At 40.6% G+C, this 25,012-nt stretch overlaps 2 protein-coding genes across 7 annotated transcripts in view; one reads left to right on the forward strand and one right to left on the reverse strand.

The window, feature by feature from the left end:
* LOC119740326 (serine/threonine-protein kinase MRCK alpha-like) overlaps positions 1-14,444 on the reverse strand; it is a 62,753-nt gene extending 48,309 nt beyond the window's left edge. For all 3 annotated transcript variants that reach the window (XM_038215591.1, XM_038215592.1, XM_038215590.1), the window contains exons 1-2: positions 14,341-14,444; positions 10,965-11,471 (exon numbers count right to left, since the gene is read on the reverse strand). In XM_038215591.1, coding sequence (XP_038071519.1) covers positions 10,965-11,148 — 184 coding nt within the window. In that variant the 5' untranslated portion in view covers positions 11,149-11,471; positions 14,341-14,444. The remainder of the gene's footprint in view (positions 1-10,964; positions 11,472-14,340) is intronic.
* Positions 14,445-15,648: 1,204 nt separating this feature from the next.
* LOC119741522 (tetratricopeptide repeat protein 9C-like) lies at positions 15,649-24,717 on the forward strand. 4 transcript variants are annotated; one of them, XM_038217307.1, is made up of 5 exons: positions 19,007-19,080; positions 19,669-19,725; positions 21,833-22,270; positions 23,166-23,348; positions 24,404-24,717. In XM_038217307.1, the coding sequence occupies exons 3-5, from the start codon at positions 21,889-21,891 to the stop codon at positions 24,520-24,522; spliced, it is 684 nt and encodes a 227-aa protein (XP_038073235.1). In that variant the 5' UTR covers positions 19,007-19,080; positions 19,669-19,725; positions 21,833-21,888; the 3' UTR covers positions 24,523-24,717. The 4 variants fall into 4 exon arrangements, with proteins under 4 accessions (XP_038073236.1, XP_038073235.1, XP_038073238.1 ...); XM_038217308.1 differs by lacking the exons at positions 19,007-19,080; positions 19,669-19,725 and adding an exon at positions 15,649-15,692; XM_038217310.1 differs by lacking the exon at positions 19,669-19,725 and having other exon boundaries at positions 19,023-19,042.
* The last annotated feature ends 295 nt before the right edge of the window (positions 24,718-25,012 follow it).

Consider the following 25,012-nt stretch of genomic DNA (forward strand, 5'->3'; position numbering starts at 1 on the left):
TTTCCAAACAATGCCATCCAAACTGTGTTTCATTATATGCAGTTCCATGCACTACATGTATGTGATAAATATAGCCAAGTACGGTACATCTGTTGGTTACAAAATACCCTCGCTAAACAACCATGAAATGCCAGTCGATAAACAACCCGGTACTTGCCAACACAGAATCCGACTTGAGGTTTTTTTTATTAATCAAGGCACAGTTAACGGGTACAAACTCTACTTGTATTTAACCACTGCTTGGCAACCGTGGAAGTGAACACAGTAAGCGACAGGTTAGAAGCACTCTGACATGGGATACTTCCTCGCTGGCTGCAACTTCTGATTTGATTCATGGGTGGTCAAAACTTCCGTCAATACGCATGTAATACTTGTGATCCAGGACTACAGCATACATGTATCATGCATGTACAGTACATGTACATGTGCATTGTACATGTACATGTATAACGCATGCATAAGGTATCATACCCGGTACATGTACCGGTACATAGACCATAGCTAAACGAAAACTTCACTATTCTAAAATCTGTTGTGATCCCAAACCTGGCTTGTGCATGCATTTTTGATGAATTTGGAACTGTACAACCATAGAGAAAGGATGGTTGAAGCAAACACAATATGCCACGAAATTACATGTACACTCCACAGAGTTGGACTTGTATGGGAATATTCAGTTAAGATGCAAAATCATCCAGAGTTACGTCTTACATGTACATGTGACACTGTCAAGACTTGACCATTTGAAATTGCATAAAATAGAAAAAAAGTTAATAACTATCGGTACATGTAGCTACCGGTACCATGTACCGTACACGACATTTGTGTACAAACATGTATGCAACATACATGTGGACATGTAAATTATACACGTACATGTATGTAATGTACCATACCGGTATGTGTTTACAGCATAATGTGTACAACAAGCATGTTTGTGTGTACTCAAAGGAACAGCCTGACACTGACTACCCCCACCCTTGATCATATAGATACATATTACTATTGTACCAGTGTAAAACATTTCCGTGAAAAAAATGTAGGCGTGCGACATGTACACTGAATTTTGTGTACATGTACACACAATACTGTCATTTTTCAAAACAAGTTGTATGACTGTAATATCATATGTACTTGAATTATTGTCAATGTGGCCTATTTATTGTCATCCATTGTAGATGCACTTTTCAAGAAAAGTTTAATGTTTGTATCAATTTCCAAGGACCGTCGTTGGAAAAGAACTGAATTTTTTGTCTAACACTGCCAACTTTGCCAAATTTAGTTAGTCCCATTTTCTTGCAATCGCTTACACATCCATGAACGGGTTAAGCCAGCTAGTCTGGTTCCCTGACCTGACAACTCCTTGATGCCTATAAATTGCTACGTTTCATCTGAAGTAGGGTCAGGGAACCAGACTACAAGAACAGCATTTTTTTTCTTAGTTTTTCCAGCATCTATGAACACAAAATTTTAAACGCATCAGTGTAACAATACTGGTATTACATGTAGCTACAAAGCACTAACCCCTAAATCCATCCATTTCTGAAAATTACAGCAAAAGTAAATGTTGTACAACAAGTTTTATTACATGTACCTTTTCTATATTGCTCCGGACATAAACTTCATATGTTGTAAAATGAGCGAAGTGTGGTATTAACGGTTTAAAAAAATCCAAAGTTAATTGCTTGTTTTCAGTGCACAATCTAAGCAATAAGTTAATCCCAAATTACAAGTATCAATCTTAAGGGAATATGCAAATGATACATGCATACCGTACATGTATACATACATGTACATTGTATGCTGTACAGTGTGTGTTGTACCTAAACTGCAAGAGGTTCGGTAGGCCTACCCCTGGGACATTATGCAGTCAGCAAATTCACATTTCCAACACAAAAGTCACAAGTGACCGAATGATGGAGATATTTACATCTACATGTACCGGTACGTGTATGTATAAGAATACTCATACAGAGCTGTGCTCAAGTGTGCAATGGAAAAACTCAAGTAGCTGTTCATAATGTGAATTATGCATATGTACCGGTACATGTATGCGTACGGTAGCTCAACTAAATTGGGGCAGTATATATCAGAAATCAGCCAAACCGAATAACAAATGACGATCATCTACATGTACATGTACAATATCTCATCCTAATCACATGCAGACATACTGAGTCAGACCCTATACATTGGAGGGGGACGGGAGGGGAATCCTGTAATCTTGTTGGAGACAGAACGAAGATGAGCACCGATTAGCAGATGGATGGATTGGAGAATTGCAGGAGGCAGGCATTAAACCAAATAAAACAATAACTCAGCAGGTTACCAAACCTGGCGGGGGACCAGCCAACGTGATAAATGTTGTCAATGACAGATCAACAGAAATGTCTAGTACGTGTCGGCCTGCTAGTGTACACAGCCCACCACTTGAAAATTATTGGAGGGGTTAAAAAAATGATCCCCCCCCCCCCTTTATAAAAAAATTAATTTCCTAACCTTCAGGTGCTAGAGGAGAGGCGTGGGGCGGCCCAGCAGCCTGATATGCCAAGAATGCACAATGCATACAGATGTAAAGGACTTTGATTCACATGGAATTTCCTTTTTAAAGGTCAAAGTTTACACGGCAGACAAAAAAGCCTGCCCCGCCACCGGTCTGGCCTGCTGGCACATGCCATGTTCTACCGGTACATTATGTCTCATGGGCTTGTTATGTGGTGATGGCCAGACTACAAAAAAATAGAAGAAGAAGTAGCACTGTGTAACATGAGAAAATGATGACTGGGTACGTGTGATCATAAGAGATGTGCATTACAGCAGGGTACTGTAGGCTTTGTGGTGGTCGAGTGAATTTTGTGGCTTCTGATTGCCATTGCTTATTACAGTCAGCCCCCTTTCACAACTGAGTTGAAAGACAGTCGGTGAACCTCACTACTTAAGCAGATGCTTTAAAAACTCATGTAAAAGGTTAACTCACACAATCACAACGGACAGATTCTTTGTTTCTGCGAGTGCAGCCCCACATACTCCGATTCCATGCAAAGATGAAATGTGTACGTGTGGGATGCATTCTTACAATGTAGCTGGAGGTATTTTGGTGCTTCTTTGGGACTCTTTTAGTTTGGTTAGTGGACGGTCTTTGAAGGTAAAATGTATACATGTAGTTTTAACCCTAATCCCCTAGAGGAGGGGTTTGACCACTGCCTCAATCCTTCAAAATCCTCCAACAATAACTGTTCATACGTTGAGGCAGTGCCAATGACATCCAGAAGCAGTGCGGATATTTTCCAGTATAATCAAGGCATACATTTATGCAAGGTTAAGCCTCAACAACACAAGATACAGCTTAAGACCTTGTCACAGTAATGCATCCTCCGAAATTAACAGGCCCTTTATTTAGCAGCATACTGACACAATCCTTCAAAATCCTCCAAAAGCACCTGGTCGATTTTGGAGAATTGAGGAGGGCTAGGGTTAATGTAGGAGTTGTACAGCATGTACCGGTACATACCGACCGGTACATGTGCCTTAAAGCAAATTTGAAAAAACAAATTAAAATGGCTTAACATCCTTCTAATTCATGAACAGCAGCAAGGGGGAAAAATGCCTCCAATTGATACAAATTCCTTGCATTAATTTCTGCCTTCTGACAATATACTGGACCAGGAATGTGAGTGACCACTGATAAAAATAGCTGAAAACAGCTGGAAAAGGTGTTAAAAAGCTGAACTTTGGAAATCTCCTATACTTTTGTACACAGCAAGTGAGGGAAAAAAGCTGAATTCCAAAACAAAAAAAGCTGAAATCAGCTTTTAAGCTGAGATTTCACACCCCTGCTGGACATAACTGTACCTACAATGTACCGGTACATGTCCTGTACAGTGTACAAACAACGAATGATAATAGACACAGCACACAAGCGGTGCACACATGTCCACAGCGGCATCTCCAGTGTCAGAGTCAACCCACAGACTTGATTAATATCATCAGCGGCTTATTCATTTGTGATAGATTGAGTCATCCCGATGGGGCCAGGCCTAGGAAAAACAAACACGTACACACTGTCTGGTTACTCCATTGTTCTTGTATATCACTGATCAATGGTTTGTGTACACACAGAATGCCCATCATCTTGGGTTTTTTTTTGGTTTTCCTTTTCTTTTTCAGGTATTAATATTTATATGGCCTAATGTGTCTGGGTGAGTCACTGTAAACCATGCGACGTCACGTGCATACCGGTACGTGTACTTGTACTTGTACATGTAGGTCTACAGTCCATTGCTGTTTGGTGCGCTGATAGCATCACATGTCGTATGGTAATGGGATGATAAGAGGAGGAAAGGTTTGGAGGCAGGGATATTTATGAATGAAATAAATATATGGAGATGGGCATTTCCATGACAAAGATGCATGTCTACTCAAGTCTGGACAGTCCAAAAAGAGCCTTTTGGGTGTTTTTTTTAATAGCAATAAAAATGTACATTTTTGTACAGGCTACATATATAGTTGCCACTAACATGTACATTTTGTACATGTATGCTGGCAAAAAAAACAAACAAACAAACAAATAGGTAAACAAACAAACAAACAGCAGAACCTGAAACCAACCTGAACAAACGGGTGCCTCATGTATTACATGTATACAGGGTAGAAAAAAAATACCGAGAGACGTGTAAAACTTCAAGGTACATACATGTACATGTACATGTACCGGTACCTTGTTAAACATGCAGTTTACGTGCATGTAGCCTGGGATTTTTTTTTCACAATTTTGAAACATTAACCCTAACTCCTTAGCATCATTTAGTAGGAACCATACCCATCAAAAATCCTAACACCATATGGGAAACTGCACACACAAAATTTCTGACTTTGTTTCTGGAGGTGTGCCAACCCAATGTGAAAGACTGTCAGTTTAGGGTTACTGTACCCATCCTGACAGATTCCAACAAAACATGCCGTTGGGGTTTGATGGGTTGAGTTCTGTTGGCATTTTGGCTTGGATGCAAACTCAATCCTGTAAAATCCTCCAACTGCCTCCATGTAAAAATATACATGTAACCTCAATCCTCCAAGATCCTCCGTTGCCCAAGACCTTGACACAGTGCATCCTCCAAAATCAGCCAGATATTTTTGCCATATACATGTATTTTTGCCTCCGTTTTGCAAAGAGGATTTTGCAGGATTTGGGAAGGTAAGGGTTAATTGTGTGAAAGTACTGGTACCGGTACCTTATTGTACATGTACATGCACTACCTGTAGGTTTTAGCCAAGTACTGATACATTTTTTCCCCAACTACCGTAATGTCATTAATGTACATACATATACATGTTTACCCGGTACATGTACATTGTATGCACATTGTACATGTGTGCTCACAATTACCCTAAAAGCATCCCACAGGGGAGTATTCTATGAAACAATATTCCATTAATACGATAATGTGTTATCACTCAGAAAGGACCGTACTGCATGCAGAGCCTACTCGCACCAAACACCGTGGGGGATTTTTTTTTTTTTAATTCAGCCCTCTGGTAATTCAACATGGGTGCCAGCTCCATTACATGTACATGAAGGCGTCGCTGGACCAATACACGTAATGAATCCAAACCCAATGTGCATAGCCATCTTACCAGAGTACCAATTAGGTTATTTTTACTTGACTAACTTCTCGCACCCCCCATGTGATTTGGTCGGCAGGCGGAAAGGGTTTTTCGCAGTGCACGCATAGAGGCATGTGAAAATAGAAACTGCATAATGTGATTAAATGGCAAGTTATGGCTGTACTGCATACAAGATTATATTAAGAAAATAATGTAAACCATACTTAGCCCTCTGGAATATATTTTATCAAAATCTGTACATCCATGCGTGTACCGTATGTATTTTGCAATGCGTGTACATGTATTTTGCATCCAGAATGGGGAAATCTGTGTATAAATTCTCTGTTGACCAATTTATGCCTGTCCATGCAATTCTATGGATTAATAATTAACATTCGAAAGCTGAGGAAAAACTGATTTACAGTGAAGTACCGGTAACTACATGTATTACCGGTATATCCTTCTTTTCACATGTTTTATCATTCATTATAACAATAACAAATTAAGGAAGCAAGCACCACTCGTTTGGTCTTCCAGTTTCCCTACTTCCTATCATAAATGTTGGCCTTGTGGTTATCCGTTGTTGATTTTGCAGAATCTTGCCTTTTGATATTGCCTGTCAACTTTCCTTTGTAGTGTATGCTCAGTATTGTCAACAATAGTAGAAGCCTTGATGCATTCATCACATGCACTGAGTGTCCATATGCTGGATGATAAATCCACCTTTTTGCTTAAATTGAAGCCTTCAGATGTACCGGTGGGTCAGAAAATGAATATCTTTTGTCTAAACTACCCTTATTGTTGACAAAACATCAACAGCGCCCCAAAATGACAATTTTGTTTCGTGATTTTTCATTTGTTTGACTCTGATTGGCCTACCCCGTTTAAATCATTCTAAACTGACAGCCATTTACTTGGTGCCTTGAAGGTTATTTATAAAGGGGCGATGTGTTTACGCGGAGAAGGGCCATGTGTGCATCTTAACTATGGAGATCACCGCTTGTTTGTGTCTGAGAATGTAGATCATTCTGTCCAAGTGCCAGAAGTGAGACTTGGCTGTATAATGAATTCAATCAAAACGGAAATCATAAATTTGCGTTCGTACTATGTAAACAAAATCAACGGAACAGAAACACCAAAATGGAGCAAATACTCTACACATAAAGGTATGCAAACTCTTGTTTCACAATCCACAAATAAGTACCGGTAGATTACATATGGGAATCTGTGAATACATTGTACGTGTACAGAAACTGAAACTGTGGTACACTGTACTTATTGCAAGCATCATGAAGATTTATATAATCAGTAACACAGATATTGTGTTTGATGGGGGGAAAAGGCATAGCAAAAGAACTACTCGACATACATGTAAATACATGTACATGTATGCACATGTACCGGTACTGCACAAAATGTACATTATTATGTATGTTTATATTTTTGTATGATACCGGTACATGTACATGTACAGTATACACATTGTAAGGGGCTTTACATGTAGTTAGGCCCAAACCCAACTTTTAGTTTGTAAAATGTACATTTTATGTACTATATCAAGGATTTTATTTCTTTTGTGTCCAATCATAATATGCGTACATATGCAAAATCTGCAGATACCGGTACATTGTACACACGTGCATAAGAAATAAGATACATGTTCCAAACTGAACAATTTATGGTAGTCTTCATTATTAATGTGTGTGCATGAATTTTATGCACAACATGTACCGGTTCTTGTACATGTTGACGCACATGGCTCTGTGTCTAGTCGAACAGTCTACCGGTAGTTAAACACTAGACTGTACAGGACAGACACAAAAACGTACAGACCGCTAGAAATACATGTACATGGTTGTACATTACATACTGATACACACAGTACAATGTACATGGGCGTGTTCAGCTATTCAAACCATGGACGAAAATGACAGAGAGCAAATGAGAACAATATCGTCCGCGATTCCCAGCATACATCCACGATTGGGATCGTGTACAAAACCTATGGGTGTCTTCCTAAAAAATTAGAGTACTAACAGGGGCAATAGGACGTCCACGGTGGGAGGTCGATACATGACTGTACCATGTGCTACATGTGTGTTCTGACATTGGATGCTGAATAAGTGGGCAATATCCATTTTATTTAGTTAATCAGTGCAAGCGGGGAAAGGCCTTTCATTCTCTTTCAAGGGATTATGGCATGTTTTGTATGGGACAAAATCATGTGCATGCCATACATGTTTAGAACAAATTGTAATGTCCACCATGAATATGACCATTATTTCCACAATACAGTAGTTGACTGGTAATAACGCTTATGTGCCTTTTATTATTTCCTTTTTGTAATGGCTTGTCAGGCCCAATTTTTGACCCCATAATCATCAGGCAAAAGATAAAAGCTACAGTATCACAAATCAAATTATTAACAACCCCCCAGGATGCCTACAAGTTGTCGTCAAGGCAACACATTTACGTCCGTGCACCAAACAGCACTTCAGCATCCTTCACATTGGAATGTTAAATGAGCATTCAGATGTAACACGACTTGGTTATGGATTGCCAAGCCCATGTACTTCAAAGCAAAAAAAAAATTGAAAAAAAAAATTAGCAACCGCAAATATACATTGTGTACAAAGGTTAAACAGCGGAACTCAAACACAATGGATAGTGCATTACTTTTTGCTCAATGTACATGTACAATGTACGTGTACGTGTACATGTACATTGGAAGTCAATGGCAATTTTAATAAGAACACATACGTTAGTTATTGTAATTGTATGCGCTAGATATCAGAAATATGTACATGTAAATGTAGACCTACTAAGTACTATGTACCTAACACCAGTCAAAAGCTGAAATGTACATTGTGGGAGATGGTCAACAAATTCGCAGTGCAGGACATTTGAAATTGTTCGTTTTTCCGGTCAGTAGTTTCGTAATCGTATGATTCGAGTATAGATGTTTGCCCTTTTCTTTTCTTTTTATCAATATGGTGATTTTTGGTAAGGCGGCAGAACGCTATGCCACAATCTATCAAATTAGCTCAAGTTGTCTTATGACACTCATTCAAATGGGCCGTGTTTTGTCGACCGTAAACTTGAAAGTTGACTCTCTATGGCAAACTCTTGGTGGCGCACTGCATTGTGAATCGCCCGAATTGTACAATGTACATGTACCTCTGGAAATGCAAGATTTCCACTGTTTTTGGTATCAGGTTTTTTAGCATCCAATAGATCCATAGACTAAGGGCAAGTAGAAAAAATAAATAGCTTCTCGTCCGGGCTTTTTGGAAAAAAATGAAGGAGGCGGGCACTTTTTTTCCTTCTATTTTTCAAGATGGCGGATGGATTTTTCCATTGTTTCAGCTCTTTGGATGATCAATACAAAATAGTGTCCAAAGGAGCCAGAACCCTTTTTTACAACTATTTTGTTACTGGAAACAGATAAAAAGACAACATATTGACAACATGAATTTTTTTTAATTTATGTGCGAATTAAAAAAAAAAAAAAAAAAGGAGGCGGGCAAAAAAAAAGGAAGTGGGCAGAGACGAGAAACGAGTGAAGTTGTTGACTTGGCCTAAAATTATATAAGAAAATGCAATGGATCAATTGAATTCATCAGCCATCAAGTTCGAGGGCTGTTTTGTTATGTAAATTCATTAAAAACTTTAAATCCATTCATATCCCTGTTGAACAAAAGCACATACAGTGAAATCTCGATAAGTCAAACTCTGATAACTCAAAACAACTGTTACATGGAAGTCAAACAATAATCTATTCCCTTCAGTAGTATAACAATGATATATATACAACCTTGCTTAAGTCAAAACTCTGCTTAAGTCAAATTTTGAACCTGTTCCCTTGAGGTTTGACTTATCAAGATTTCACTGTACCCCAAAAGATTGCTGCAGTCCAAACAAACACATGTACATGTACTGGTGCATGCTTTTTCTATTGCACACATTCACAATGTACTGGTTCAGTGAAATCTCGATAAATCAAACCTCAGGGGAATGGGCTCACATTTATAGTTAAGCAGAGTTTGAGTTAGCAAATGGACTTTCGTTTCAACAACATTTGATGCGAATAAGTTCTTACTTTGAGTTAAAAGAGTTTTTGAGTTAGCAGGAATTGACTTATCGAGATTTCACTGTACTTTATTCAAGCCCAAAATCCAGCGGCATTCTGGCTAGGAATTTCCCTGAATCCCCGAAAATCCACCACTGCACTGGAACCTGAACAAAAGAATCTGTTTACACGTACTTTAACTTCAAGGGTCATCAAGTCCTTATAAAGTAACAGTGACTTGGCTATATCATCATCAATCCAACAAAATTCTTTTAAAAAACACCTTCTGACGGATTTTGAAGGCTAGAAGTGTCAAAGCGGGTTCATACCTCACGTGCATGAACGCTAATACATGCAAGCCTCTGTATTGATGACGTCACACTTTGTTTACATGTGTGCTTTCTCATGGAAGCCTGGTGGGGGCCACGGTTTTGTAACCCCATAGAAAAGCATTCAGTTAAACAAAGTGTGACATCCTCATTACAAAGGCATATTTGACATCAAGAAACATTTGCAGCTAAATTTGCCCGAAATCCATTTAAAGTCTTGTGAATGTGCAGCATGAAAACTTGCCAAGACGGCACCAATTTGCATCGTTTGCATTCATACTACGAATGAATCAGTCTTCAGGGCTAGGCATGGACATTTACTGCAGGGCAATTTTAATAAATGCAGATGACTGTGAAGACAAACACTTCTTTCAGGGTTTCTAGCCTTTGATGTTGAGGCAAATGTTTCAGGCCATATAGGGAACAGCTTAACTTCAAGTGAATACGAATGGGAAGCAAATTTGATGTCACATCATGCAAAATACTTCCCATTATTCTATAAATTTGCGTTCGCATTCGCCTCCAATTCTGAACTAGCTTTAAGACACAACAAAAAACTGACTTGTTGTGAAAGCAATGGCAGTGATTGAATAATTTGGATCTAGAGAAAACAACGAAAATGGCATGATCAAGATGTTCCTTAATTAAATGAGGGATAACCAACGCCAAATCCTTCAAAATCATCAGACAGTCCTGCCTCAAAATGCATTCATCCTCAATCCTCCAAAATCCTCATGTGCTTCAATCACCATTCATCCTCAATCCTCCAGAATCCTCATTTGATTCAATCACCATTCATCCTCCATCCTCTAGAATCCTCCAAAACTGCCAGGAGGATTTTAGAGTGAGGTGGGTTAGGGTTAAATAAAGAATAATGATACCAAGGCTATTTTCCTAGTTTTTCTGGGGTGCTCTTTTGAGCAGGACTATTTAAAAAAAAAAAAAAAAATACAGTAACTCACCATATTCCAAGAAATCTGAGACAGATTTTTCCCGTCGCAGCGTAGAGTTGTGACACTCATTATAGAGAAGCAGGAAGACATCCTGGAGTGTTTCTATACTGACGACTTCACCATTGCTCTCCAGCACGCCGTTCAGGTACAACTTCTCCAGAGTCCTCAAGCGTTGCTCCGCGTTGGACGACATGGCCACCGGTCTAGTTTCAGCCTCTCTCCAAGGCTTGCTCTGCGTGCATAGATTTTTTTTTTGCGTCAGGCTCAGAGTTGTGGGGATGAGGCCTCAACAGCTGTATGAGCCTTTGGCATGATCATCCAACTGCTATCAAAGAACGTGCACGGGACTACACGTACCAAAAACACGATGTGGAGTTCTGTGGCACTTGTTATTCTTACTTGTTAATTATTACAACTCTTTTCTTTGTTTAATGTTAATGCCTACATAATGTGCACTGTACATTCCATGCTTCATAGGACGATCATATTGTATCTGATGACTTTCCCGCCAGACATCTGAAATTGAACAAAACCAAAAATGTTATGATCAAATTACAAAATATCATTGGCATTAGCACTGCTCCAGCAACGGATGGGACAGTCCTCCCTGTAGTTTGGATGATTCCAATTTGCTGTTTAGGTATAGTTGGGTTTGTAATATGGAACCAGTGTAGTGGCCCCTTTGACACTTTTTGGGAGTATGTAAAACAATGTCATCTACAATGTACAGTTCCTTCACACAGTCCATGAGGCCATTTAAAATTAATTTTTCGGTTTTCATCAACGCCCGCCACGATTTTCACACAACCCCCCCCCCCCCAATCTTTTTTATATTTATATTTTTTTAGGTGTGTATTTTCTCCAATAAAGTGTTGTTTTTTTCAGCCAAATTTCTCACAAATCTTTGGTCAACTCCGTTTCTCCAACATGAAAGGCAGGGTTTTTTTTCGCATGGCACATATAATGCATGCGGCATGCATGCATTACGCGGGCACTGGTTCCCACTGCTAGACATGGGTAGATTACAGCAAGAACGATAATGAAAGGGGCGGGAGCCAGCATGGTGCACGTCTACATTTGTAAATCATGCCCGAACAGATTTCGAAGACTCGGATGTAGGATTGCCAACGCAAACAGCGTTGGAAGCGATCGAAACCATCAAAATCTTTAACAAGTAAGTTGCATGCTATGTCATACAGTAAGGAAAGATTTCCATTTCTATATACGAAGTTCACTCAACACCCTGTGTACAAACCCTATGAGATTGGACTGAAAAATTCTACGTGTTTTCTAAGAAAATGCTTGGATTTTCTCACTGCTCAAATTGACTTTGATGACATGAAATTGCTATCTGGGGGCTTGTTAGTCAATACAGAGGAAAATTAGTGAACTTCGTATATGGAAATATTTCCTACAGTAACACTGCACTGATAGTCAGCCAACTTCAGCTGCCGTTCTACTGCAGCCGTGATGCGAGTGACACAAGCCTCATAGTTAGTGCAGCAGTAGTGCATCAAACAGTCGTTGGGTGTGCGCTTCAGTGCCAGTTGGCAAGTTTGACTAGTGCATGTGCTGTGCATGGTAATCGACCGCGCAATGCGATTCCTTTGTACACAAATTTTCTTTGTACACAAAACTCCTATGAGAACTCTGGCCAGCAATCACAACTTGATCGGTTGTCAGTAATGCGTCCTTTTTCACTGCAATTGTAGGCTGAATCTTCATCTTTCGTGGATCGTTATTTTCTTCAATAACCTGTGTAGTGGTTATGCCTGACAAGGTTTGGGTGAGTCCCAAGGGAAATTAGCGTGACACAGACACAAAATGGTACATTTTGGAATTCAATCAGTGTCAATTTTAAGAGCTGCTAATCCTTGTTCTCAATTTCCTCCAGCTCTATATGACAACCCAATGATAAAATATAGGGATGAGGTAGCTCCAACTAGCCTAGATTATACTTGAAATCCTCCACACTGCTCCAGGATGTCACTGGCTCTGCCTCAACATACATGTACGTGTACATGTACCGGTATTGACAGCTATTGGCAGAGGATTTTGCAGGATTGAGGCTGAATGCCATTTTTACATAAAGGCAGTTAGATTTTTGCAGGATTGTGGTTGTATCCTGGCAAAAAATGCATTGGGCATTAGGGTTAATGAAGGTTAATTAACAAAACTTGGCCCCTCTTTCTGCATACATGTATTTACATGTACATGTATCATTTGTATGTATTTTCTGCTTTCTTTAATTTCTCTTTGTTACCTGTAGGTCTCAATGGCCCTATCAAAAATTAAATATCGATACAATAAAAAATATGGGCATGGTGCAGAAGAATTCGGATAATTAAAACTGTTAGTGTTACTTCATCTGATCATACACAGTAGTTAAGTTGAAAATCTTACATTTGACAGAAGAACACCCTGCATGCAGATTTGAACATGGCACATAAATCATACATCAAAAATGACCAGGCGAGGAATGGCTAAACATGACAAAATTACCCCTCCAACATCATGAACATTTGTCCAACAAGTCATGCAAATTGCAAGTGAAGTCCAGCATGTCCACAGGATCCAATGGAATAGGGGGCCTATATTCAGATAGGATTAGTATAGCCTATATCCTCGACCCTCCATTATCTGCGCAGGTAAACGCTTGCATACGCGCGCATTGTTACACACAAATTGAAGGTAAATGCGTAGAAAAAGGACCGCGTGGCTTTAGGGGGTCTGACGATAGAGTCGCTGTCTTGTCCAAGTCCATGCACCGGCTTTTTATTTGACAAACAAGAGTCCATTTCTGGCACAATTGCAGAATACCCCGCCACTCAATCTATCCACCTCGTAGCCGGCTACGGAGTCACGGTTGATTGCCCTCAATAAACCTTCTCAGCACTACTTGTATGTACTATGCGTCATGCTCCACTGCAGTCACACTCCGTATCCGCGTAGCCGCCAACAGGGTAGTTGGTTTGGACTTTCTTTTCCAGTGATTCCAACCACGTAGCCAGAGATTTAGGGGTGTATTTCCGAATGGCGGGGTATTCTGCAATTACTCCCAATTTCTTTGGTATTAATTCCATTTTTACTAGGGCCTTTATCTGAAACGTAAAAATCATGGAAGTTTTAAGACTGACAGTGACAGTGACACATGAGACTGCATGCTGCCTGCAGATGCAGGTGCCCATCGCGCCGACCGTCGACCGTGTCAACATGGATGGTCAACTTGCTCGCGAAACGTGATAAATATTTCATTCCGTAACTCATCTCATCTACAAATTAACTGATTTCGAAACCACACACACCACTTGTTTGTTTCTAAATACCCGATGTTCCCATTTAACTATTATAAATTTGAATCTTTCACTGTTTGACAAGCATTTACCTCGAAAGATACGTCCCGGTGCATCAGTTTTCGGCACTTCCGACAGTAAGATGGCTGTCTGCTGTGCGGAGACCCAGACAGTATCGATAGCGATTCTCGATTTCGACGGTACCGAGTTAGGGATTATTATTCGGTATGTTTCATCACGTTGCTTTTAATATTTTCTGGAGGATTTTTTTTCCTCCACATAATACATTATGCTAATTCGGTATTTGCCAAAATCCATTAAAATTGCAGCACAATACGGAAAATTATCCATTATTGGTTTTTCAATGTTCAACACGATTTTTCCGTCAGAATACCTTCAACAAGTTTAGTGTCAGGCCAGGGATTAACTTCGGCCTCAGTGCGTGGTACGAAGTTTTGTTGGGCGTTGTATTCTGTGCAGAGTTTAAAGATTGTTTAATAACATGTGAAGAACATTTTGGAAAAATTACAGAAGAGTTATGAAAAACGTCATTCAGTCTTCTATGGGAACTAGTCTAGTTTGAGCACGGATGAATACTAGGTTAAATTTGGCATGAGTCATGGGATGTTTTCTACTTTTTTTTCTGTTGTACATGCAAGTATAAAGTTTTAAAAGTAAGACGATGAAATGATACATACAGACAAATAATAGTTTTTGTTGTTTCAAACAGTATTTCATTCCACAAGAAACTGCTCACAAGAAACCATTCAAATGCTATAGTGCGTGGTGCAATTTAAGGCGTCATAATTCAGATATTTTTTCGATACTGTTGTTCGGATTTTGTCGTATTCGTAGTAATCGGTGTATTCGGTATTCGACCTTTCCCTTCATAACTAACGCAAAGCAGTCTGGGAAAATTTTCAATGGTCGGCATATTGGGCATGCGCAAATAAATTCTTCTGCGTGACGTAATGGCTGGTGGAGCAAATAGTTATGAATATTCATGTTTGTTGGCTCCTGGAAGTTTTCTCCTTTTAAAGTTGTGTGTGTTCGTTTATTCATTTATTAATTAATTAACTATTTTTCGTTATTTTTTCCCAAAAAAGAGGTCTCTCAAATAATTATGATTGACTCCTTGAGGATGGTGATTTCTCCTTTTGCTTTTTGTGGAGATCTTTAAATACAAATATTTTCAGGAAGTTGTTATGTCCTGTTTACATAGAACGTCATGGTGGGCCTAGAAAAAATATCATATCAAAACTGGTTTTTATCTACCTGTTTAGCTCTGGAATTTAAGGGAACAAACGAGTGAAAATAATGACTGTGCAAAGCTGTTTCGCATCCGATCATGCATGCGCGCACGCGTGATGATAGCCAATCGTGTTCATTTTTTGACAGAGGGCGCTATGTACGTTTTGTGGTGAGTATATAGACTTGTCTATGGGTGAGTATTTACGGTAGTACGTCAAAATATTCCATATTAGAGAGTTCTGAGAGCGATAAAATTCAGGAATTAGAGCAATAAACCTCTGGCTCAGACTTGGGGCTTCCAATTCGGAGCATTTTGGACGCAATTGGGCCCGAAAGTTGCGCTATTTTGCCATGTTATGGGGGGATCGTTTTTCAAGATGGCTATCTAGTACTTCTTCCGTTTTCATGGTTTTGGGAAATATATAGGGGTCGTCTTCATTTGGGTGAGAATTTCTCGAAAAGTCAATGGTCAACCCACCAAAAATTTAAAAGAAAATGAAAGATGACATGTTGATCATCATTTTTCTGTGCAGCTTAATACCTGTGAGAGTTCTGAGTATTTTAAAAAGAATTTTGAAGTATGAGCATTTAGCACTGATGATGTCTATGGGAATTTAATACTAGGGTGCATCCACAATTCCACACGTCTTTTGCCTATGCTCGGAGGATCTAGAAATATCTTTTTAAAAATGAAACATAGGACACTGGAATCATTTTGTACAGGACCTGGTGCAACGCTATGATGTCATTAAATTGATCATAGGAAGGGCGCCCCTAGCGTTGGATAGGTAATCAAACGAGAATTAATGCGTTCGTTTAGCTCACCCGGGTCGACACGGGTAAAGTGGCAGCGGGTCAGCCACGACAGCCGCACTAATCGAACACTCAACCGCGGGCCATCACGATCCTCACGTGACGCCCTTAGCCGTGGCCGTAGCCACTGACAAAACGCCCGTTTTCGGATTGGGTCTTAGTTTGAGATTTACTGCTCTTTAGTCAATTGCAAAACTTTAAAAAAAGTTGGGCTGAAATTATAGCCTCAAAAGTCGCAATGAACTCAATATACCTTTAGACTTCCAATATAGTCAACTTTTAAGTCCACTTGTGATTTCCGCTGTCCGGTCGCCATATTTGTCCGTTTCTAGGGAATGAACAATGCATGCGTCCACCACTGACTCTGCTCCAGGGCCCAATTTCAATTTCAAAGTTGTGTTTAGCATAGCAGAAAAAAATTGCTAACCTTAAGCACTATTTCACGGCGTGTGTGTGCTAACGGTCGCGCATGCATGGAGATTTCTAATGTTACGTCACTAAGTTAAGCAAATTTTTCCTCTGAGATAAGCATGCCTTTTGCTGTGCTTATGCCTACGGTCTCCATGAAATAGAAGGAGGCTCTGTTAGCAGAAAAACGTGTGCTTAGCAGCGCCGTGAAATTGGGCCCAGGCCATGAGCATGGTGGCTGACCCGGGTGAGCCCGAGAATGACGTCAGAGCTAATCGAACGGCACGGGGCTGACCCATGTCGACCCGGGTGAGCTAAACGAACGCTCCCATACAGCCGTTGGGTGTTAATGTGAGCGGGAATTTCATTAATTAAAAGAACAAATTGAAACAAGAGGACGAAATGGAGAAATGAAGTCACGAATAAAGGAATAAATAAATGAACGAATAAAAGCAACGTGTTGAGATTTTTCGATGTTAGCTGAAGGGAGGAGACGGTGCAATTCTGAGAACTCAAGCAGCTTCAAAAGTAGTCTACTGCACAACCAGCATTGTTCACAGAAACCCGATGCAAATGATGAGATATTGGTTTTAAGTAGGCAGGCAGATTTTATGCATCCGCATTATCAGTGGAAGATATGAAGAACAAAATGTATGCAAAGAGAAAACACTTTGTTTTCTTCACAAGAGTATCTCTAAATTAAGTAGTCAATTTGTTTTAGAATGATCAAATGTAGATAAGGAAGCTTCTGAAAAAAATGAAATCAAACTTTGCTGAACTCAGTCAAGACGTGTTACCCAATTTCTGTTAATTGTTTTATTATTGTAATTTAAATTTCCATTATTATTATATGTAATAATAATAACTACTTCCGACAGTCAATAAGACATAAGTAATTTCGTTTTAAAAAAACCCACATCTTATTTTTTTTTATCATTATATGAATACGTGTTCATAATGTAGAACACACTGCTCATTATATGACAGGAATGTATGATCCCTTCCATTTTTGATGCATTGATAATATTAATTATTTAAAATATGTTTTCCATGCCACAAGGACATCACAAAGTGCTGTACAATTAGAAACATAGCCTTGGTCAAGGCGCTAGTTGATATTCATCCCGGCCGTAGCGCGGTCCGGTAAACGATATCCTCGCTAAAATACAGCGCGAACCCTCACGCGGCCACCATTTTTATGCAAATCAGGACCCAATCCAACCGATATGCATAAGAATAGTGACCGCGTGAGTTCGCTGTTCGCGCTGTATTTTTACTGCACTGCATGCATAGCGCTAGCGAGAATATCGTTTACCGCGCTACGGCCGGATGAATAACAACTAGCGCCTTGACAAAGGCTATCAGAACAACACAATTTCTTAAGGGGTTAAAAGTAATTAATAAAAAAATAACAATTTATATTTGATTTATTACAATACTGTTGGACTGTTTACTTAAAAAAAAAAAAAAAACCTACATGATTTAAATTGGAAGGGTTTTTTTTTGGGGGGGGGGGGGTTACATTAAGATTCGCTGATTAATTATGCAAGACAACCGCATCTTGACCTCTAGATTTTGACCAATCACTGGGTGCATCGGGTCTTCTGTCATTCACCGTTGTCGCGTCATAGACATGAATAAAAAAAAACAGACACAGCAACAAAGCCTGTATTACGCGACACGCGCCCGGCTGTTGTAGTATTACAAAGCACTGCATTCAAATTGACCAATCACAGTTTTAGTCCTGATTTCGGACTGTGAAATGACGTCACGTTTTAGTAAAGTCGACTCCGATTGGCTGAGGTGCGAGATCGCATAAATCTGCATGCTTTGACATATCAGACGTTATACAGGAGACTTGGCTCCGTGGATAACGGGTGATACTCAGACTAGGGGGATGGGGCATTGTTCGTACAACCACCCCCATCTCAAATCCTTCACAGCAGATATTATACTCTACACTGTCAAATTCAAGTGAGGCATTTGGGCATTTCCCCCTGAACTACTAGAGTGGTGTTATTAATCAGGGAAGAAACTGCTTTTAAAATGTTACATATCTGCAATGAGTTACAAAAGAAAAAATAAATGTTTAACGGCCTTGCACACCTAGGTTATCACGTTGAGTGACTGGAATAAAGTCTAATTGTTACCTACCATGAACGTGGTGGCGCTCTTCCCCGGGCTGTGGTAGACTGGTCCCCGACCCCACATTAGTAGTCTGAGGGTAAATTGAGAGACAGAAAACCAGTCTACTTGGCTTCTTCGTGTTTCACTTTTTTCAGTGGAGTGTCTGTTCATTTTGGCAACTACAGAGGGCGCTAGGTACGTTTTGTGGTGATACGATTGGTACATCTTTTGCTGCACGAGTCGGTCCTACTAAAGCGCGTCAACAAGCGTCAACAAGCGTCAACAAGCGTCAACAAGTTTTAGTAGTCGTTAAGTGCGCGTCAACAAATTTTGTATAGGCCTTTGAACAATAAAAACAGCTTTATATGGTAGAACAAGCAATAATGAACATCTTCTGCATATCAATTAAAGTTAAAAAAAATTTAAAACTTGTTTTTTTGAACGCGAAATGTACGACGAATTTGTCGATAAAAGTTGGCCGCCATCTTGTTTATGTGTAGCTAGCCGTACTACGCATGCGTGAAGTGTAAAGAGCAATACTACGCATGCGCGAAGTCTACAGCGCCATCCAAACAAGATGGCGGCCTACTTTTATCGACAAATTCGTCGTACATTTCGCGTTCAAAAAACCAAGTTTTAAAATAATTTTAACTTTAATTGATATGCAGAAGATGTTCAGTATTGCTTTTTCTACCATATAAAGCTGTTTTTATTGTTCAAAGGCCTATACAAAATTTGTTGACGCGCACTTAACGACTACTAAAATTTGTTGACGCTTGTTGACGCTTGTTGACGCTTGTTGACGCGCTTTAGTAGGACCCGCACGAGTGGCTCTATCTCTCTGTCTGGCAATTTCAATTTCTTGGATTCACTTGTCAGTAAGTCATGTTACATTTGTAAAGCTGTCGTCTGTGCTGGAGCTTCCTTTTTAAGGAAAAAATGATGCAACCTGTCGCCACTTCCGCGATTGTGTATCCTCGACCCCCCATTAATTATCTGCGCGAATCCCCATCTGCGCAGTTAACGCTTGCAACGCGCGCGCGTTGTCACACACAAATTGAATGTGAGTGCGTAGAAAAAGGACCGCGTAGCTTTAGGGGGTCTGACGAAAGTCTATGAAGAGTCAAGGGCGTGGAGTAATTGCAGAATAACCCGCCACTCGGAAATACACCCCTAAAATCTCTGGCTACGCGGTTGGAATCACGGAAAAGAAACAATTCAAGTCCATTGCCAGCTACGCGGATACGGAGTGGGGGTCCAACGAAGCAACACAAAAGGAATGGGAGTTGCTGAAAAAATTCTAAGTCCAAACCAACTACCCTGTTAGCGGCTAAGCGGATACGGAGTGGGAGTGCAATGGAGCATGACGCATAGTACATACAAGTAGCGCTGAGAAGGTTTATTGAGGGCAATCAACCGTGGATAGATTGAGTGGCGGGGTATTCTGCAATTGTGCCGAAGAAGGACATTTTGGGAAAAATTCCGAAAAGAGTTCCAAAGGTACCAAAAAATGGGCACAATTGCAATTGCAGAATACCCCGCCACTCAACCTATGCACCTCGTAGCCGGCTACGGAGTCACGGTTGATTGCCCTCAATAAACCTTCTCAGCGCTACTTGTAATTGTATGTACTATGCGTCATGCTCCATTGCACTCCCACTCCGTATCCGCATAGCCGCCAACAGGGTTTTTGGTTTGGACTTACATGTAGAATTTTTTCAGCAACTCCCATTCCTTTTGTGTTGCTTCGTTCTCAAGCATATTCAAGGGGACTCCCACTCCGTATCCGTGTAGCCGGCAACAGGGTGGTTGGTTTGGACTTAGAATTTTTTCAGCAACTCCCATTCCTTTTGTGTTGCTTCGTTCTCAAATAATGGACCCCCACTCAGTATACGCGTAGCTGGCAATAGACTTGAATTGTTTCTTTTCCAGTGATTCCAACCGCGTAGCCAGAGATTTTAGGGTGTATTTCCGAGTGGCGGGGTATTCTGCAATTACTCAAAAAAATGTAACTCTGAGGAGGGAACACTATTTAATGAGTGCAAAAATTCTTTTATAACTTTTTCTGTCATGGCCCATAGACTTTGTGCAGGAGGTCTGAGTGTGGCCCAGTATGGAACTCTTTCCAATTTATGCAGTCTACTGAAGCGGTGTTGGACTGGTTGTTTCAGGTGCCAGTCTATTTTCTTGTATTGCATGTTTTCATAGCCCCACTTGTGTGGCCTCCGTATTGCTGCGCTGTACGTTAGGCCACACGTCTGGTTTCCCAACCTACTGAGGAGTTTAGTCCAAAACTGGCACATGTGGACTCCAGAAAGATGTCTAAATTTCTCGGAAAGTTTGAAGAAAGATTACCTAATCTACCCGGAGGGCAAAAGATGAGAAATCATAGAATACAACCATATACAGTGATATGTAAAACAAATTTTTTAAAAAAGAGTGCCCCAGTGTTTGGACTGAACTCCTCAGTAGGTTGGAAAACCGGACGTGTGGCCTAATGTAGCGTGCAGCAAAACGGAGGCCTCACAAGTGGGGCTAATGTTTTCAGTGCCTTAAGTTTTGGGACTCTCATACACAGTATTGAGTCCCAAATTTTCGGACTAGGTCGATGTATGCTTTATGGTTTGACATGACAGTGGGTCAATTCCATTTGTGCTGCAACAGTGTTAGTAAGGATGATCAGCCCTCTCCCCATTAGATGCGGCCATCTAAGTTAGAGGGCATCTTTTGCTATTCTCATTCAGTAACGATGATTTCACAAATAGGTTCACTCCTGCATATCCCAGCAAAACAAATGCAATTGCCCTCTAAGATGGCATAAGGTCTATATGAGCCACATTTCTGGGGCTAGTACTGTCTGGCGATCAGGAGTAAAACATTTAAAAAGGCGCTTTGTTGAGCCCTAGTTAATGGACTAGACTGCCATATACCCACATGACCAAGCAATGTATGCAATGATAACTTCAGGTATTTATGCTTTACAAGGTTGACACGTCCCGTTCAGGAAATACATGGAACTGATTCCGAGACAAGCCCAGTGAATGACCATCAAGATGGCATCATCTCCACCGTCCACAAGCTCACCAGAACTTGAAGAGGGCACATCCCAAGAGGTGGTACTCGCCAAGCTGTGGGAGCGCGTCACCAAAGCCGAGGAGTACAAGACCAATGGCAATGAACTTTACAACTCCAAGGACATTCGGGGAGCCATCGGCAAGTACCACAGGGCCTTGCTGTTCATCAGGGGCCTGGACGCCAACTTGCAGAGGAACAGTCTGTGGTACCAGCTGGGTTTGGGTGTTGGAGGGGGCGTGGAAAACTGTGACGGGGGAGGAGGTGGTGCCCCAAGCCTGACCAGCTTGCCGGAGGAGATGCAGAAAAAGGTGGCCACCGTTGAGCAAGGATGCCTCAACAATTTGGCAGGTAACGATTACCTTTCGGTTGTCGTTAGTCCGTTTCCCTTCGTTTGTGGTCTGATCTGGTTTGGCATCTATAGGAAACTTAAGGGCTCATGCAATGTAACTATTTTTAATGCAGTCCTTGAAAATGCACGTTTGTGTCCAGTTTGATTACCTCATTTCATATTTGCCATTTCCAAGGCCCTTTTGGTTTTTATTAATGCAAATTTATATATTATGAACAAAAGTGTGATGTAGTTTCAGGCAAAAACCTCAGTGTTTAATATAGCTAATTTCAGTACCAGACTGGGACTGTAAGTGCATGAAAACTGCAAAATTACTACTGATTTTTTTTTTTTTACATACCCATACCTCCAGACACTATAGTAACAAGCATGTCTCCTGCAAAATTTGAGATCTGAAATCCGTTTTTTTTTTTTAAAAGCAAGTTAATGAGAGATTGAAGGTCACCCACTTTGTTCTGGCATTGTCTGGAAAGCTCGTGTGTGCTTCGCAAAGTAATCGGGGTCAAATGTCGGAAGAACCTTGCAGCTTATACTTGTTTTTTAATCGATGGCCCACATAACATAGCGCCCTCTATTGAAAATATGTATTATTGGTATTGCAACACGAGGTTGTAACAACAAGAGGGCGCTGTGTCACTTCACAACCATATGAACTATGAGTGTTTTCATTAGTATTGTCTCCCATGTGGCCCAATAAAGAGAAGACAATGTAGAGATCCAAATATTGGGTAACAGCGGTGGAAGGCGAGGAAAGTCCCGCTATGTCAACCTGGATGGCTTAGACTGAATTACAAGCCTACCACAAAAGAAAATTTCAGTGGGATAAAATATTGGTTGCACTAACTTCTAACACCTTTCTCTTCTTTTATGAATCTCTCCCCTCCCCGAATCAAGCCTGTATACTTCTCCAAGAGGACCCCAACTATAAGAGGGTGATTTCCTACTGCGACAGGGTGCTGGCCTCCTCCCCAGGGAACCCCAAAGCTCTGTACAGGAAGGGCTGCTCCCTCTATCATCTTAAATCCTATGAGGAGGCGTACGACTGCTTGAAGAAAGCACAGCAGATCTCAAAATCAGGTACGTGAATAGTTGGTTGTGGACTTGCAGTACCCGCTGCTACATCAGACTCGAACCAGCCAGCCGACCCAGGCAGGCTCAGTGGTCGAGTGGTAAGACGTCTGCACTCGTAAGCAGGAGGTCGTGGGTTCAGGTCCCACCCAAGTAAAGCTTGTGAATTTTTTCGCGTAAGCCGTCGGACAACACGGAGCATACAATGTTGAAAAGTTGAACTCTTCTAGGCAGTTTTGATATATCACACACTGGACTTATATAATAAGAGATCCTTTATAATTGCCACTCAAGCAACCAGCTTGCCAGAGTCGGCTGGCTGGTTTGAGTCTAGTGTAGAAGCGGACATGGGGAGTCAGGTTGGTGTAGCGGTACTTTCCTCACCGTCCACCGCTGTGACCCGGGTTCGATTCCTGCCCTGGCCATATGTGGATTGGGTTTTCAGTCCCTACCTGATTCCGTGGGTTTTCCCCAGAATATTCTTCTGGGGTTTTCCTCCCACCTCTAAAACTGCAATTTCTTCTCATTGTCTACTCTCTACAGGTTTCTTCAGGCTTGCGAGCTACAGTGCCTATGGCGCTTTCGAAGAATCCTTGGTTTCGTTACCAGAAATAACTAATAATGATAATAATAGCACACACACAAATTTACTTTTCTAGCAAAACAATGTAGATACAGAGGTACGGAAGAATTGGATGTTGCAGGTGTTTTGCAGCACGTAAATTGTTGTCTGTGAGGGGGGATATCCATGTCTGAATAAGTGTTGAAAATTTCCGGGAATTATAACTGGCCTACCCATTTGGAGTAATACCACTTGTCCAGTGACTTTTGCTAGAATTTGCGTCGGGGAGGTGAATATTTTTATATTTGGTTTTTGCCCTTCAATGCAGTTTTGTGTGCACTATCAATGTCTCACAAGCTTTGGAACAGCACAGAAAAAAGTGTGCTTGTTAGTTTATGTCCATGAAAGGAAACAAAAACTGGCTCTTTGCATCCTTAAAAAAATAATTGCTTTTTAAATCCTCTTGCCTTTTTTTATATTTGAAACCTTTTTTGAATTTCAGATCCAAATATTCGCAAGTACCTGACCATGGCCAAGGAGAAAATGGAGAACATCAATAATGCGCAGCGGACAATGTATCAGGGAATGTTCAACAAATCGTCAACGCAGTCTGATGAGTGACTCAGTCAGTATGTTGTTGATTGTGACATGAAGAGTTTGTGAATTCCTGTTCGGAATTTCCCCAATGTAAATTTTTATTATGAAAAAAAAATACTCAGAATCTGAAGAAATTTGAAGTCATGGTGTTCAGATGTAACACAATCTTATGGATCACTTAGTGAAGGGGTCATAAGAGGAGTTTCATATAAAAAAAAATTCACATAAAAAGCTAGGGCTGTGCCGGATGTACCAAATATCCGAATATTCGGTCATCCACCAAATAGCCAAATATTCAAGAAGTGTGGGCCGTCTTGAGGAGATGAAGAATAGCGTCCACGGTGTAATTTTATTTGTATAACTGCAGAGTTTCATTGTTTGTCAAATGCCACATTTGTGTGGACAGCCACTTTACACAAAGGATTTGAATACTTCCGTGAGGAATGTTGGCCCCAATTTTCGTCCTTAAGATCTGTCAAGTATTAGCCAGTCAGCCATCTTGAAAAAAAATATA

This window comes from Patiria miniata, unplaced genomic scaffold (genome assembly GCF_015706575.1).
Source record: "Patiria miniata isolate m_02_andy unplaced genomic scaffold, ASM1570657v1 HiC_scaffold_5, whole genome shotgun sequence".
Taxonomy (NCBI): Eukaryota; Metazoa; Echinodermata; class Asteroidea; order Valvatida; family Asterinidae; genus Patiria; species Patiria miniata.

Coding starts and splice junctions, on each gene's coding strand:
- LOC119741522 (XM_038217308.1), top strand. CDS start 21,889: ATGACCATCAAGATGGCATCATCTCCACCGTCCACAAGCTCACCAGAA. Junction 22,271..23,165: donor ATGCCTCAACAATTTGGCAG/GTAACGATTACC, acceptor CCCCGAATCAAG/CCTGTATACTTCTCCAAGAG. Junction 23,349..24,403: donor ACAGCAGATCTCAAAATCAG/GTACGTGAATAG, acceptor TTTGAATTTCAG/ATCCAAATATTCGCAAGTAC.